The 17,996-nt window shown below is 35.9% G+C and overlaps 1 protein-coding gene across 1 annotated transcript in view; it reads left to right on the forward strand.

Moving 5' to 3' along the window:
- Positions 1-17,996, forward strand: part of PPHLN1 (periphilin 1) — a 63,544-nt gene that overhangs the window by 9,891 nt on the left and 35,657 nt on the right. The window contains 2 exon segments of the mRNA XM_041465642.1: positions 1-56; positions 16,085-16,335. Of these exon segments, the coding sequence (XP_041321576.1) occupies positions 1-56; positions 16,085-16,335 (307 nt within the window).

Below are 17,996 nucleotides of genomic sequence, written 5' to 3' on the forward strand. Positions count from 1 at the left end.
GATGAATCAGGATACAGATGGGCAAGGGATGATCACCCTACAAGACCTGAATACAGGTATTTTTTGATTCTGGTAGTGCCGTGCATAGGGTGCGAATATTTAGGACATTTTCCTTGGTTGCCAAAACAGCTGGTAGAGCAGACCAGTGAAGTAACCTGGAAAGGATATCTGTTGAAGTAAAAGACAGTAGTGGAAAAATGGGTTTTAGTTGCATTGTTTGAAATAGAAATTAAAGAAATTACATGACATGAAAGTCTCTATTTAATAAGGATAGGAGGCATCACGATAACATTATTACAATGGTAACCTGAAAGCGTAAGTAATTTAATGCGTCTTTGATCAGCCAAACTTCTTACATGATTTCAGAGAATTCTTTGTTCTATTATTTGATTCTGCAGCTGCAGTCCATTGGGGCTACAATATAATGATGTCTGTGCAATTTTAAAGGTTGAGGGGATAGATAATGGGATTATAAAGTTCACCACAGCCTTCTTCTGAGCTCCCTATTTTCTCAGCTGAACTGATGAGTATATATTTCCATCATGTAATATTAATTTCTATGAACCCTTCTTAGTATGTACCTCAGGTTCCCATTTATGAAATCTAAGGACTAGTAGTAAATCATAGGGCTGTAATATACATATATGTGTAATGATGTTTGATATGGATTTTGTGAGTTAGCAAATAAAGTGCACAGGATAGTGTTACACTCAGAATTTTATGGACAAGGATGAAAGTCACCTTAAATATTTAGACAAGAATTGATAGTATAGATGAAATATTAGCAGTCTGATCTGAGAATGTCATCTGATGGGTGTGCTTTTGTGTGCCACATCCTGCATTTCCACTCTTGAGATGTCTTATACCAGCCTGTATTTGTAGCTATTGCATCATGGTGTTAATCATAATATCATAGAATAATTTCTTGTTACATCTACGTATTTAAAACTATAGTTGTGCCATACAAAGATAAACAGAAGTAAACCAAGTTAGCTATAGACACCTGGCCAGTTGGAAAAATTGCTGTTAAACCAGCAGCAAGTTAAAAAAAAAAAAAGACTGCAAGCAGGTCAGAAAAAGCTCAGACAGGGCAAGCCTTAGACTTGTGGTATTGTAAACTCAGTATGATGCTGTTAACGGCAATATCCATACAGGGCCACACGGTTGCAGTAGATATCTTTTCCATTGAGTGGGATGATCTAGACATAACATGGATGGAATATTCTATAACCTCACCATAAAGGAAATCCTTCATATGTCATAAGGGTCTTTGTGCAATAGATGTCTTTCAGAATTGCATTCTTGGGGCTGGAAGAAATAATAAAACATTTTGAAAAGGAGTGCTTAATAAAAATTTTTGTAAAAGTTTTTCCACCTTCTCCTCTCAGTTTAGAAGAAACAGGGTTGTTTAAAGCTGAGTTAAAAACCAAGAAGACTGAGAAGACTGTGTTAATGTCAGGCAGTTTATTGTACACAGAACAAGAGTGGCACCCAGTGGTCAAAAAGATTGTCTTAAATGCTTCCTGATTTCTTCCTTTCAAAATAAGGTTTAAAAAAGTGAGGTTAGAATGTCAGCTCATTTTGTTGAAGGCTTTGTAAGAGTGTTGTGTGGTATATGATTGTCCCATCTGAATATATATTATATACTTCAGACTATATAGCTGTTACACAATTGCCATAATGCTATGGAAGAACTTCATAAAGATCCATGGTTCAAATATATTTGGAACTGAATGAAATCCTACTGATTGGTTATATAAACATAGTAAATAATCTTGAAAGTCAAGTCTTGTGATCAGACTGCTAAACATTTATAGTGTTCCATGTTTGTAATAAACTTAATTACAATTCTTTGCGTATTGCTCACTATTGAGCAATGTAATGGATCTCAAGGAGGATATCAAAGTACATTTCATGGTATATGTTGTCTCTTGTGGTGAAAATGCAAATTACTTTCTATTTCAAAGACATTTGCTCCATAAAACATGATATTAAAAAGTTATTTTGTGCAAAAATGCCTTCTTTTTGGATATGCTTCAAGTTATTTTAGGTAAGTTCTTTGGAGTACACATAATTCTTTTTCTTTGAGGAAATAGGAAGAGGTTTAAGATGATTTTAACCAGAAGGATTTGTTAAAAAAATTGCACAGTTAAAAAGCATAGTTAGAAGCTAGACAATCAAGAGACTTGTATGGTTAATGGGTTTTCATAGTTAGTAAAGTGACTTTAAATTCTTAATAATAGCAGCTCATTTATTAACAGAAATAATAGCTTTCTTTATTATTTTTAAAATCGCAATCAGCAGCTAAAAATGTGCTGTAAGAAGTTGTTGTCAATATGATGTTAGCATTTTCCTGTTTTGGTTTTTGAAAACATACCTGTCAAAAAGTACTTTCTTATCTCTTACCCTTTGTATTTTTGTTCCCCCATCTTGATTTAGAGTGCTGAAAAACATTACTTGAGATTTTCCCAAAGTAAAATGCTGCTTATCTGCAATATCGAATGTCCTTAAGTGAACGCTGTGTGCAGTTTTGGGCACCACAATATGAGAAAAATATTAATCCATTAGAAAGTGTCCAAAGGAGGGTAACAAAGGTGGTGAAGGGCCTTGAGGAGAAGCATTATGTGGAGCAGCTGAGGTTACTTGATCTGTTCAGCCTGGGGAAGGGGAGACTGAGGGGAGAGCTCATTGCAGTCTGCAACTTCCTCGTGAGAGGAAGAGGAGGGGCAGGCACTGATCTCTGCTCTGTGATGACAGGACTTGAGGGAATGCCCTGAAGTTGTGTCAGGGGAGGTTTATGTTGGATATTAGGAAAAGGTTTCTCATCCAGAGGGTGGTTGTGCACTGGAACAGGTTCCCCAGGGAAATGGTGACAGCACCAGCCTGACAGAGTGCAAGAAGTGTTGGATAGTGCTCTCAGGCACAGGGTGCGACTCTTGGGGATGGTCCTGTGCAGGGTCAGGAGTTGGACTTCAGTGATCCTTGTGGGTGCCGTCCAAATCCTTATGTTCTATCATTCTGTAATTCTCTTCAACTTTGCTGTTGAAGAAACCAGCAGTTAGGGATTTTTTTTCTATTTTTTTCCTATTGTTTCTTCAGTGGTATTTTGTTGGGGGTTTTTTTAAGCTTCTTGCCTTTTTCTTAAAAATAGGACATACTTACTTAGCATTTGTAGAGCTGTGGCTTCATCTGTGATGTGTCTAATGACCAGCAGCAGTTCTCCATGAGTGACAAGACGATTGCAGAGGTTCCAGCACTTGGCTTACTGTCTTTTTTTTTCTTGCCTCCTTCCTTATAGGGTTATGCTTCAGTTTCCAAGCAGCTGTCATTTACATGGTAGACATTATCATGTCTGGCGCTGAGTGGAGCATTACCCTTCCACATGCTTTTTGAGGGTTGTTAGCCCTGTTTTATGCTATGTTTAGTGAACAGCTGTCATTCTGACCATGACTTTATGGCAAAGATACATATTTTATATTGAAGCAAGGCGTCGCGACGTTGGAGAGGGAGAGAGAATGATGCATCTGACTCCATCCTATAAGAAGGCTAATTAATTACTTTATTATACTATATTACATACATTGTGTCTAAACTGAATCTACCATGCACTCACTCTGCACACAACTGCACAGAGCTGCCCTCATCTCCTGACTCTCCCTGACCGTCTTGTGACGGTCCAACACACACACACTCTTGGCCCTAATAGGCCAAGGAGACAAAACATCCTCACTCTGGGTAAACAATCTCCATATTGCATTCTGCTTTGGCACAACACAGGCACAGCAAGTGAGATAAGCATTGTGTTTTCTTTCTCTGTTGTTCAGAGAATGTGAAACCCAGAAATATTCCTGGGAAGACTTGTGGCTTGCTTTTCTCTATGAAAAGAAACGTGGCAACAGTTTTATATGTAAAAAATAATGGAATTCAAAGGATGTGCGGGGCATAGATTTCAACATGAGTTCTCAGCTTTTTCTCTCCTGTTGTCACCTAAGGAATTCTGAACTCCAGGAACTGATGTGAATTTTGTTTTAGCTTGATTTCAAGTGTTTTTTGGTCCAAGTGTGGCTGGCACTTATAAAGAATTGTACATCATAGTTTGGAGGAAACTTTCTGCACACATTTATGTCTTGGTTGCTGATGCTATGAGAATTGTGAGACTTTGCAATTCAGAGGAGTAGAGATCAATTAAGATGTGATGTCTTTCTACATTTGTCTTGTACTGATGTTGATCATTTCTGGAGCTATGTTAGTGCTTGTCTTTAGCAGATATAGGCTCATTTCTGCAAAGCACTCATGCACACCAGATTTTTTTAAAAGTTGCAGGGAACTATGCTGTTGTCTGTTGAAGGATTCTAGTTTTGCAGTCCTTCCCTATGGGCCTCGCAGCAATGGGTTTTGCTTACAAGTTCATTTTTTTAAGGTCGGATGAACTTTTCAGTGTGAAATGCTTTAGAAGATTGTTAGCTGCTGTTCACTTTAGTCATGCCAAATTTTAATCCTTTTGAGTGCACAGCGCATTACTTCATACTTTTTTTTTTTTTTAACCAACCAAACTGAGTTTACAAGATGTGAAATATACGAAACTTGGCAAGTTAAGATGGGTAAGACTCATCTTCAAAGAGAAATTACAAAATGACGCACTTGTAAATCCCAGCTACATATGCATTAAATTTGATCCTTAGAATTATCTGAGGCCCAGATTTTTGTAAAATAAGGGTTGCCATATTTGTAGAATAAGTAAAAAGTAGACTCCTGAGAAGTGGCTTACACAGAACATTTTTAATATCCCCTCTTCAGTTGTATATATGAATAATTTTTCCTTTGCTAATGGAGAAAACGTGTTGCTACTATGCGTATTGTTTTGTTTGTGTGTTGGGTTTTTCTCACACGTTCTAAGTGAAATTAGGAAGTAGTTTTAGTAGTCCAGTCTTTAATTCTAATGCATTTGTTTATCAAAAACAGATCTGCTTATTTCCTGGAGTGGTTAGGAAATACTTTGTAATAAATGGAAATACTGAAGTAACTTAGGTGCTACAAATGAGAGAAAACTGTCTAGCAAAATATAGAAACTTAATTGTAAACAGTTTGTGATCTGTGAACAATTGAGATTCATCAGTCAGTTCTATGTTTTGTTTTGGAAGTATTTTAAATCAATAGCTTATTGTCTTTTATTTGGAAAAAAAAAAAGATGGTTTTCTGAATATTAAACTTGCAATTACCACTTTAGGGTGGTACCTTGGTTTTTCTAGATGCATGCACCTTCACAGTGAGAATGGGTTTACTGCAGGCCGTGGAATAAATTGGTTGCAAAGTGGGGGATAGAAGCTGAGCAATCTTGGCTTTTTGTTCTCTGCTTGAAGCTACCCTTCCATTTAGTGATTAACCCCTTGTAAGTGCACAAAGTGATGACAGGATGTTGTAGAGTTGGTCTGAAGATCATGCATTGAGGAGAAAATTGGTAAGAATAGTTATTATAAATGAAAACCTTTGATGAGAGAGGTTAAGGGTCACTGACTCTTCTCTGAATAAAGCAGCATTTAATATTGAAAGTCCAGATGTGTCATAGGCCAAGGCAGTTACCTTTACATTGTCACTATGCAGTCACCTCTGAGTTACAGGGGGCAGTTATTTCTGTTTTTTTTTTTTTTTTCTCCTCCCTCTGTGTTTTCTTTAATTAATGAAATAGTGGACATGTTTAAATAGTATAATATTTTAAAGCAATATATTGTGTGAGGCCTTTAGGCTTTGGATTTAAACTTTCTTGTACTGTAAACTGATATGTGTCTTCCTTACAGAAGATAAACTTAGCCAAAGGGATTTATGAGATGGTGCTATAAATGTACATAAGTCTGCTGTTTCGTTGCAATATTTGACAGCTCTTAAGGGACACCATACAAGAACCTCATTCTTTATTAAAAAACATGTGTGGAGGGAAATAAATATGGCAGTCACCCAAAGAAAATGGTCTTGCTTTTGACAGAGATTGATAAGCAGAGTTGTAATCGTATTCATTAACACATGCCTTTTTCTTTTAATAAATAAATAGAATCTCTGCCAGAACATTGAACCTCTCAGGTATTCACATGGCTGGGTAGAATAGCTTGTTTATTCATATACAAAATTACAGTTTCCTTATAATAGATCATTGTGGTAGATTCGTTATATCTGTCTACAACTCCAGGCAAGAACTTGTCTGTTGAAATCTTTTGCTCAGAAAACCCATTGTGTTAAGTTGCTAGCTAAATTAGTTTATCTTGGCTTACGATATTTTGGAGGGTGGAGGGGGAAAATGAGAACCTTTTGGAACAAGATAATAGGTAATATACAACTTAAAAGTTGATTCTGGTTTACACTAAATATTTAATGACTTCAGTTCATGTTTTATGCAGCAGTCTTACTGATTCAGTAGTTGCTACATTTTCTTTAGGAACTGTTTTCTGCTCTGCTGGCTGTAGCTCTTTTGTGCTTGGGACAACCAATTTATTTTCAAACTGACATTTATGTTCCATAATTTGACTGTTATTACTCAGTCAGAGTTAAATATATCTTATTGTATGCTAGCAATTTGGGTTCTGTAGGTCTATAAGTTTTTATTTTGAGTGGATTTTAAGAACTCAGATCTTCTCATGCAGATACCACATAGGTAGTACATTTCAGTACATTTTTAAAAATGTCCTGTACTGAAGACTGAGTATAATCAAGAGCAATTCAGAAATGTCCACTGATGCAGGTCAACTGAAAGTTAAAAAGTTTCAATTTGGACAACTTTGGTTTTATTGTTGTGATGAATCTTTCTTCTGTTTAACTTGGAACTCGGAGACTATGTGAACACTGCCTGTTTTCTTACTAGGAATTTTATGTCAAACTGAGTTTCTGCTCTGCTCATATGGACCCTGTGTACATTTATCTAGAATTATTCTGGAAACCTCATTCAAAGCAAGACTGCTGTCATTCCACTTCTGAAATGTTTGTCACTTGAGAATGGGGGGAAAAGGAGAGACTAGTAGCAGGGTTTCAACTGTAGAATTTTTGTACCGCCATCCTGTAATGTAAAAATATAGGGAGGAGGTAGAAATTGCTCTTATTTTCAACTGGGATGTTTTCACATGTTTTAGCTAATTGTGTGGCTAAATTGGAAGGTGAATGTTGCTTTCCTCTGGCAGCTAGTTTTAGTTGCTTAGAGATTAATATTTTAAAAATATTTTTTGTGTAACAATTGACTATGATGTTTATTGAAGGCTGTTTTATTTTCTTTGCAAATTTTATCTATCTGATGCTAAAAAACAAGTTTGCTTTCAGAAATTGCTTACTGATAGTTTTGTTCCTTTAGAGGATATTGCAGAATTCTAGTTGGTTATGCAGTTTCCATCTCAGGATGAGAGAAAGGAGTTTAAACTATCAAATTAGCAGAACTTCCCACTAGCTGACTTTTTTTTTCTTCTGATGAGCTTCTAAATAAACAGCTTCATACAATAGAGCTGGCCTGTTATATGAAAGTGTAATGGTACTAAATCTTGGATTTAACTTCTCTAAAAGCCCTAAGAGAAAATTGGGTGAGCTTGTTTTTGAAAAGCATGATTACAATAGGTATTTTCAGTCTGATTCTGTGTGTATGGTATTTGTTATACTTTGGTCCTTTTAAATGTTTCAGTTACATTTAAATACAGCTTCTCTGCTGTGATTCTGAGGCATTGAGAAAGGATAAAGACAGATATTTATAAACTTTGCAAAGTACATTTTTATATTCTTAAAAATTGTTGAATAAGGAATGGCCAGGTAGTAAATTGGCTTGTAAATATTTATTTGACAAAATTACTGCAAACACACCAAATTTGGTAAAAAAACATACCCCAGAAGTTCTCATCATGTCAATTCTCAGCTGCTATCATGTTTATTTGACTTTCTTTTGATCCAAAGCTGTGTTACATTTTAAGGATTTGTGGCTTTTTGTGTGTTCAAATATTTCCCACTGTAGTTTTTTAAGGTTTCAAATTGTCATATGAAATTGATGTCATCATTATATTTTTTTAACAGGAGCTAACAGGCGAGACAACTCTTTACTACAGCTGTTGATATGTTATGGTACACCTCTAAGGAAAAATTCAGTAGTCTGTGCAAACTCAGTTAAGTTTTGTATTAACATTGATTCATTGTTTAAAACTTAGTCACACCTTGGGAAAATTATAATTTCCTTCTAATAAATGTTGTTTACATAATGCTAATAAACTGTAAGGGGCTCATCTGTTTACAATGTATGATAGGATAATGTGGCTAAAGATAAGATTATGTACCTTTACACGGTAAGGGCTTGATTAATGTATTTCTTAAAGGAAGTCTTTGAAAAGTGAGCTCGCCTGGTCCAGTCTTATAGCTAGCACTATGGATGGTAGCAAAACTAGCAGATTAGTGCTGGATTGGGAAATAATGAGGCAAACTCCCATGGGTAGCACTTGCTTATTCTGGAAAAGTTTCCTAACTACTTCATTGAAAAACAGTTAGCTTCTGAGACAGTGGGGGCGGGAAAGAGAAGGGAGTCTCCCTTTGAGTGCAGACAACTTCTGTTAAGATGGCATCAAACGAAATAATCTCCAAGCCAGTGACTTGGACTGATGAATGTAGTCATGGCTTTCTCATGTTGAGGTGTATTGTCACAGAGGGCTTTGACATAATTTCGCTTAGGAAGGTAAATTCTTAGTCATCATCTGTTAGGTTCCAAGGACTTGTTTGTTATATTTTGAATATACTAAACATTTTAGATTCAATTCCCATTGAGAGGGGGTGGGAATATTAGGATACAGGAGAGGAGAGGAAAAAGTTTAATGTTCCTGATAATTTAGGCAGCCTTTTGTTAAACATTTTGCTTCAGAGAGAAAATTTTTGATGTGTCATTTCCTTGTGTTTAAGGTGTTATGATCTACATCTGAGGAAAAGTCCATCAATACAGCAATTCCATGATCTCATGCTGTTGGTAATATTTTTAAAAGATGATACTATTTTTGCGTGGTAACAAATTATTCTCAGTGTTAGTCTTGACATTAGTTCATGATATATATTTGCATAACCTTAAAGGTTCTTTCCTTTGTATATGAAGCTCTGTAGAACTTGTTTATGAGCTGACAATAAATGCCTTTGTCTAAGTGAAACTGAATGTTGATGTCATTACATGCAGCAGGGTTGGGCCAGCCAGTTGAGGGAATGTCTTTGTCTTCTGAGGTCTGACTTTTAACAGTTGCTTGTGTTAATTAAGTCATAACTTATCTACCCTAGTATGCCTAATTATTTTTGAAAATGATGCTTGAGAGCATGATTATGAAACTTGGAAGTAAAATGGAAAAAATGTTCAATGTATTGACTTACAGAATAATAGAATGGTTTGAGTTGGAAGGTACCTTCAAAGGTCATCTTGCTAACCCCTGCAGGAAGCAGGGGACATCTTCTACTAGATCAGGTTTGCTCAGAGCCCCATCCAGCCTACTCACAGCCTGTGTTGCTAGATATCTACGTCTGTTATTTTCAGGGGAAAAAAGGGAGTATTACTTCTTTGAGGCTCATTGATGCTAACTTCAGCTGCTGTAGAATTCTGTCAAGGAAACTGTTTTATTTACTCTAATTATTAAAAGTCACAAATGCAGTAAAGAGACTGATTTCCCTACAGTAAATGTATGTTTCCACAGCAGTTTTAACTATCTAAGCAGGAGCCATTGTGGTCCTTCCCCTCTCCCTGGTTCTATTTCAGGTGTTTGTACATTTCACGTAGTTGGTTCTGTGTGCTAGCCCACCACAATGAATTAAATATTTGTCTGCCAGTTTTGTTGTCTGAGAGAAAACATCAATGTCAGCTTAGGCACAGAATCGAAATAGGGGTCCAAGGGATTGCAGCAGCACCAGTTTCAATCAGTATGAGCTGTCATGGAGCTCCAAAGTTAACTGTTACTAAATCACTGAAATAACTGAAGGCATACAAGAGTTGCAAAAGGATTTTTAGTAAGGAATTTACCCAAGCAGCCTAGCTTGCCTATGTGTTAAATATGTTCAAACATTTATATATATGGAAATGGCCTACAAAAAGAGGCAAGAGATATTAGTGTTTATTAGAGAGGCTGTAAATTGCAATGAAAGTGAAGGGAAAAAGCAAAATGGAAAATAAAAAGGATAAAGCTATATGGCTGAACAATTTATAAGAGGAAACGTCTCTCTTAACGTTCTGATTTTGAACAAACTGTATGCCTGACAGGAAGAAATGAGATCAGATAAAGAAAAATTCCATTATAAGCAATGGATTTTTTTCTTCATATATGTATAATGTTATTTATATTGAGAAAACCAGAAGCAGAGGCATTAGTGTGCTAACTTTCCTGAAATTTGCCATGCAGAAATCTGTGCCACTATTAAAACTCTTTGAGGCATATAAGGAAGTGAAACCTATTTGACCCAATTGCTTCAAATCTCACTTTTAATTAAGAATAAAAAAACAGAGATCTGTGAAGCATTTTCCCATTAGAGAAAAATTGAATGTTTTTCTGATTTATAGATCTCATTAAGGGATTTGGAAGTAGAAAAAGAGCAAATATAGTAAGGGTATTGTTCATCAGTATTACTGACATAAGGTATTACTGCTTACAAACCTGTTCCACAACAGGTTTGTAAGCTTTTTCCTTTTGCAGCTTTTTATTGATAGTGTTAGAAAGTCATCCCCAAGAGTTGATCACATCAGCATATCCTAGCACTACTTGTGTTCTTTTGCCATTGAACTCATGGCATTCTGCAGCACACTGATGAAAAGCTTAATTGCTCTTCCAGCACCTATTTCATGGTTTCTGGGTTCTTCTATGGAAGGATTTTAAAGATAGCTTTTGGGGAAAAAGTAATAGCTTGCTGAACATAAAATTCACTTATGTCCCTAAAATAACGTGCAAAAATATTTTTCTCTGGGGCTTAGTGTGTATATAAGACAAATGCTTGTCTACATTAAATTGCTTGGCATGTACTAAGTGTGAAGTAAATTCAAAGCCCTCAAAGAAAAGACACTTTTGGGGGATATCAATGTGCTTTGGTACCTCAGGGAAATGTTTTAAATGTTTTTACTGTGTGCTGGTCTCTGCCTGAGGCAGGACGACAGTAAAAGTGCAAGTACCAACTTAGGAATCTTTGTCCATTAGAGCTTTGTCTAGAAGATAAAATGTTCACCTGTTTCTCTGTCTGTTAGGGCATTAGGAAAAATGAAAGTATGTAAAGTACCATATTGTGCTTCCTGGCTTTTTTCCAATTTTTAAGCTTATGTTGAGATAGATTTCCATTTTGAATTAAGTTTGTTTAGGAATTGATTTAGTTGCTACTGCATAGAGTCTTAAAATGGGAGAGGTTTATGAGCTAGGTCTCTGAGCTAGTTGTCTGAACTACTTTACTCTTCTGGGGTGATAGGCTGCTCAAAGGGCAATTGTAAATGTTGTAGCTGTTTCTAGAAATTGTAGTTTGGTCTATCACTTTAAGCAAATACTCCCTCTGGAATGTAAGACCTATGTTTTGTTTTCTATTTTAGAGGAATTGCGGGGTCTTACTAAGCCCTTGTTTTTAAAAAGGAGAAAAAATAAGGTCTATTGCATTTGAATGCAGTTATAATTTTGTATAATTTGATCTTAATTTGTCTAAATAGCACATTTTGTCTTTATTCTGCAAAGAGTTGCCTAAAGCTGCTCTTAATTCTTTGGTACTTGAATCTGTGTTTTTCTTGACTCTTTGTTACTTTGTTTCTCTGTCCTTATCTGTGATTGAACATAATTTCTCCCTGTCACATAATAGAGGGTTTTAGTTTAAATGTACTTTCATTATGTAGGCTGATCTTGCAGCAAGTCTAATGGTACATTATCAATGGCAGTAAAAAGGAGGAGGGCACTAAGAGCAATGTGGTGGGATCTCCAGTGCCATTGCAGTGCATAGCTTTACTATTCAATTAAAGGACATAGAACCATTTCTCTCTAATGTTGCTATAATATTCATGTTGTCTTAGTTTTTACTCTCTGACCTGTCATGCCATCCTGAGGTGGTGGCAGGGAGAGAGGAGTTGAGTAGCTTTCATACTGACTGAGGTGGACAAAGATTTGCTGTTTGCTTATGATAACTTCAGAAGTACTGCATGCAGCATAAAATATATGAAACATTTATATATTTTCAACTTTTTTTAGTACATTTGATATTTCTGGGTATCCTTTTCTGCTTGAAACAGTGTTTCACAATGCCTGTTTCCTTTTGCCTTCATGCAGAAAGCTGTTAATAAGATTACACTGGCAGGTCCTAATTTTGTTAATTTCATTTGGAGCAAAATGCAGATACCACAAGTGCTCTAGTTACTTGCTTACTCATAAAATGTTGTAAACCAATTGTCAATAAGAAATCTTATTGTCATTTCAAATGTTCAAATGAAAGCCATTGAAATCAGGTGCAATTCCTTCTATCTATGATGGTGTAATTCACTGTATTATTTTAGCTTATAATAAATCTGCATAAGGATCTTTGGGCAATAACAAGAGATTATAGCAAATCTCCAAAGCAGAGCTTGAGTAAGTCGTTGGTTTGCACAACCATGTACTGTGTACTTTAGAAAGAAATGGAACAAGTTCTGGGAGAGGGGTGGCTGGAATCTTGCACCACCTACATTTACTTTGAAGATGTTAAAAGTGGAGGTGTTCTTGCATCTTCTTTTAGAGGCTGGGGGAGTTGTATATTTTATTAAATATTTTCTACATCATCTGATTCATGTTGGTAGCTCTTGCAGTGTCCTGAAAAGTCAGGCAAAAGGAATTTTAGTTTAACTTTTCCTCTCCCTCCCCCTTGCATCTGTGTTATGAGGCAGAAAAAGTATTTTCAGTTAAGGATTCAGTTCAGATCTTGACTGTTTTATCACTTTGCTCTCAAGTCTGGTGTTGCAGAAGCTATTTATAGCTTTTTCAATTTATTTATAAATTGAAGATATAGAAGTGTGAGAGTTACTTCTAGGCAAGGTTAGTAATTAAGCACAAGCCTGTAAATGGAGTGTTTCATCCCTTTGACAATAGCAGTAATCTTTCTTAGATGGAAGGGATCACAAAAATATCTCTGACTTTTTAATCTAGATTATAGGCAGCACTCACCTGTGAATTACTGGAAGACCCTCCTGTTTCTATTCCATACAATATGCTGTTTTGTTGCCAATGTTCAGCTCAGTGTCAAAACTGAGAGTTATGTTCACTATGGCTGGACCACAATGTAGATTAATGTCCTAGTTGAAAAGTTGAATGTAACGGGATATAAAGTCCCAGAGAATAGTGAGCATGAAGTATTGTAGGCTGTTGCCCAGTAGCTAAATTCAATGAGAGTGATCTAAGAGTCCTCTTACAGTAAAGCTTTTTCCTTTATTGCATGTGATGTGCTTCATGTACCCAAGTACCTCCCTGTACCTGGGCATTTCACATGCAGGAAGTGATTTAATTTTACCTCTAAGTACTCTTAAGAGATAAACCTGACATACTGGTTTGTGTTAATCTTTGTTTCACAGAGCTTAAGCTATACCACTGTTCAGTTTCTGTTCTGTGGGCAACTGGAAATCTCCTCAGTGTTGTATTCCCTTGGTTCTCTGCTGTGCAGAAAGTCATACCTTTGTTCTGTAGTTCTGTTTGATCCTTGAGGAAACTGGAACTGATGGTGAGCTGAAGTAGCTGTCAGGCTGGAGGTCTTCCCCCAGCTGCCCTTGGTGAATGGTATATCACAAAATGGCTGTTTTTTTAACATTTCAGAAGCTCCTCCAAGATTGTCAGCTTTAGTGAGAACTTCATGGTTAAGTTTCATTGAGGTTAACAGGGATACTGCTTCCTGTTGCAACACTCCTGAGAGAACAAAATTGTGCTTTTAGGATTAAGTGTGAATTGTGAACACAAAATACAAAGACTCGAGGGATGCTATATAAAAGGGATTAATTCTGTATTTGTTGTGAAGGGCAGTAGCTCTATTTTAAAGTCTATTTTGCATCTCTATTAAATATTGTCCCTGCTCAATAAACCTTTTGAGTATGTGTTGGAATCTGAAGCATGTGCTTAATTGCTTTCCTGAATCGGGGCCTTCATTACCAAATTGCAGGTGTATGTTAGCTTAAGTATTTAAGGAAAAAAATAACTGTAAAACAATGCTTACTTTGTTCTGTTCGGTGTGTTACATTAATGGAAAACATCAGAAATGCTATGCTGTTGCTATGCTGTCCCAAACAGACTTATATAGTTAATGGCGTGAATGTTCTGTATGAGATATGGTCTAGTTAAGAATTGACATGCAGTGATGAAATAAAAATTTGAAAATTGAAAGTGAGATTCTATTTTAGGGTACATAATATTATTGCAGAATGCGGCTTTCAAATGTTTTCCTGTTTAAAAGTGTGTTTCAATTACAGTTTTGAAAATTCTTACGTGGGTATTAGAGCATTTATTAAACATGTGCAATAGCTGGGGCTTTGTAAACATTACCATAATAAACTGTTCTGTATACAAGGGTTTAATAACGTGGTTGTAAAAGTGTGTTTTACACATAAAAGTGGTGTATTTGTCTGCCAGAAAGCTTGTGCTTTAAAAATAAGTAACATTATTTAAAAAGAGCGATTAAGAAGGAAATGCAAGAAAAAATGGGCTGTGCCTAAATCATTCCTGATAAATATTTGATCAATGTGTTCTTTAATAAATAAATAACCCCCCACTTTGCTAGAAAAAGTAGCTCAGTACAGGGTTAATCTAGTATTCCTCAAGCCTGAATTTACACTTCCTGTCTGTTGCTACATAAAATGTTCATACATATAATGAAGATGTGCTTTCCATGCAGGAAGTAAACCTGCGCTGTGCAAACACATCAGTGACACAGGAGTTTTGTTTTGTGGTGCTGCCTGTGAAGCTTCCGTAGCCCAAGACGCCTTTGGCACACAGAAATCCTTTGTCATCTGTCACAGATAGGGGCCAGTGCCATGCTGTAACAGTTGTACATCTTTTCTTCTTCTCTACCGACATAAAATTAGCTATAGCTACATTGTGCTCAGTGAGACCACCAGATCTTTGAGAGGCATTCCTCTCTTTAAAATACTGGACTCTGATGTGAAATAGGAGAGAAGATACATTCTCATTTACTAGAAATGCTATGAAATCTTGGAGATTTCTATGGAGAAGCTGAGAAGTACTTGCTACTCTTACCAATGCATCTTCTGACCAAGGCAAAAGTAACAAGTCTAGATTCAGTTGGCTTGTATGTCTTCTAGCTCCGAGATTCCTTAGGACAAGTTTGAAATGATACTAGGGGGCTTTTTCACCTTTATACATACATATACATTAATATGATTTACAAAAAACCAACACATTTGTGCTGTGGTCTGGAGTAACAATATTTAAATTTAGTAGAAAGTTTTGGTGTTTATTAAAATATGGTTTTAAATCAGTTGGGTTTGTGACTTTTTACATTAAAGTTCAAAATTAATATTGTGTGCTGTGAGAAGCATATTTAGGAGATATAAGTCTTCATATTTTCATTCAAGAATTGACCTTGGGTGGATTCATAGGTGAGAGAATAGATATTCTGCAGATTTCTTTTTGTCTTTGATGGTTATAAGCTGAAATCTGCCAGTGATATTTTATGCAGCAAGGTGTGTGAAATCAAATGAGGAATATAGGCCCTGGAAAATAAGAGAAAAACATAGCTGAAAAATGCCAAATAATGTAAGCAATATTTGCATATTCCTTTTTAGCTATTGTAAATTAAGGCTTAATTTCCAGGGTGTAAGTGTACTGAATCCGAACAAAATTGTGGGAGTTCTCATTTTGTCAATGTCTTTTCCTTACGTTTTATTTGTATTGTCAAGAAATAGAAAGGAATTAGCTTCTAGTAATGAAATCTGAAAAAAATGCATTTTTCTTTTTTTACTTGTTTTTCATTCCTTGCCTAGTACTCTTAAAAACACTGAAGATTTTGGATGTGTTTGACATTAACCTGTTGGTGTTTACCAGGCATGAACTGTTGCCATTGTGCTGTTCCATAAACATTGGAAGGATAACCAAGTTATAATTTTCTGTTGTCTTCCAAGGGACGTCAGAGATGGCTTCAGAAGGAAAAGCTTCTATTCTTCTCATTATGGGAGAGATCGATCCCCTCACAAGAGGGACTCTCCTTTCTTCAGGGAATCGCCAGGGAGCCGAAGGGATTCTCCGCACAGCAGATCTGGCTCTAGTGTCAGCAGCAGGAGCTACTCTCCTGAAAGAAGCAAAGCCTATCCTTACCACCAGCATAGCAGAAATATGTCATCTTTACATAAAAGAAATGTTTCTTCTCAGCAAGGTAATGCTGGATTAATGATGGGAAGGTGAAACGGTTTGTGAGGTGAAACTGCAGCTCACTGGATAAGCCTTTTTTCCTTACATGCTCTTTTTAAAATGAGAAAAGCTGACATTTTGTACTGTGTGGTGTCTGCTCTGGTTGCTTCATTGTACTCTCTGTTCCCTTATGTATTTCATGTGGGAGATTGTGTTATTTTGGTATCAGGTCTAGACTGGCTGTAGGAGTTTCAGCTGCACAGCTTTTTCTAGTATTTTACATTTTTAGCATCAGCTCCTGTTATTTCTTTATGTGCTTCATTGGCTTTCCTGACAAGAAACTTCGCTTCATCTGCAGGAGGTGAAGACATTTCTTCCTGCAAGTGGAATAAAACAGGGATTAAAAAAATGGAAAAATCAAAGTACATACTTCTACTTGTTTCATTTTCTCCAAATTTTGCTAGGCTTTTGAAACTGATTGTTTTTTAGCAATTACATTTCCATGTCAAAACCTCTCAGCTCTTGCTCTCCTCAAAGAAATGTGAAGCATATTTCAGTTGAGTCTATTCTGACTTTTAAAAACTTGGCCCTTAATGTTTCCCAGAAGTCTGATGAATCATCTGTTTTGAAAATATTTGAGGTTTCATATTTAAATTATTTTGTGGGGGAAAAAATTGTGTTTTTTAGTATACTACAATCTTAGCCACTCTGTTTGTACAGTTTATGTAAATTAATCCAATTTGATTTCCCATTCTGAAAAGGCTTTCTAGTGAACTATGCAAACCTACTGTTCATTTTGGCAGCTTTTTAAAAAATAATTAGATTTTTTTTCACTCACTGAGAAGGCACATTGTATTTCCAGAGTGACACTGAACCATTATGTTGCACTTCTTGTCAAAAAAGATCTTTGTAGTTTTGTTAACATTGTTTAAATATTGAGGAATAATTTCACTTCTTACAGACTAGACATGGTCTTTCTATTTGGGCATTACAGTGCTTTCAACATTTTGTAGCAATACTTAGTGAACATAAATTCCTCTAAGTGTAGGGGAGGAAGAAAAAAAATAAGATAATTAATTTTCTTGAAGTCTTATAGGTGTGCAGCTTGTAATTATTAGGGACAGGAAAACAATGTTGTGAGAAATCATACAAAATTTTTGAATGTTTAATGCTTTTTTTTTCAATTTTGAGCTGATTTTGATCATATATGTATATAGTGTATGGTTAGAATTACTCAGACAATAGTGGAGGTAGTGATGTAGAAGCAGATACATTCACAAACCAGAAAAGATGCTGATGCTCTCTGATCAAGATGCTCTCTGATCAAGAGAGGAGCTTACATCTAGGTCTATGGTTTTTGATATTTTCTCCTGTTTGCATGGTATAATACCTTTCCCAGTTGCCTTTAGATAAGTTTTAAGAGACCAGCTGAGTTGTACACTGGACTATTTCTTTATTCCTTTCCCTGGAAAGGAGAACTACTAAAATGTCTCTCTAGATGACTGAATTAAAACGCCTATTTGCAAGGTATAAATTGTTTAATACTTTTTAGAATAATTTTTGAAGATGATTTGCCTTGGGTAAGCTCACGTATTCCATATTTAAAAGGAATATTAAGTGGGACATCTCATACTCATATATGTCAGCAGTACATTTAAATGGATTTACAACATGCAGAGTATATAC

This window comes from Pyrgilauda ruficollis, unplaced genomic scaffold (assembly GCF_017590135.1).
Source record: "Pyrgilauda ruficollis isolate IOZ18807 unplaced genomic scaffold, ASM1759013v1 scaffold19, whole genome shotgun sequence".
Classification (NCBI taxonomy): Eukaryota; Metazoa; Chordata; class Aves; order Passeriformes; family Passeridae; genus Pyrgilauda; species Pyrgilauda ruficollis.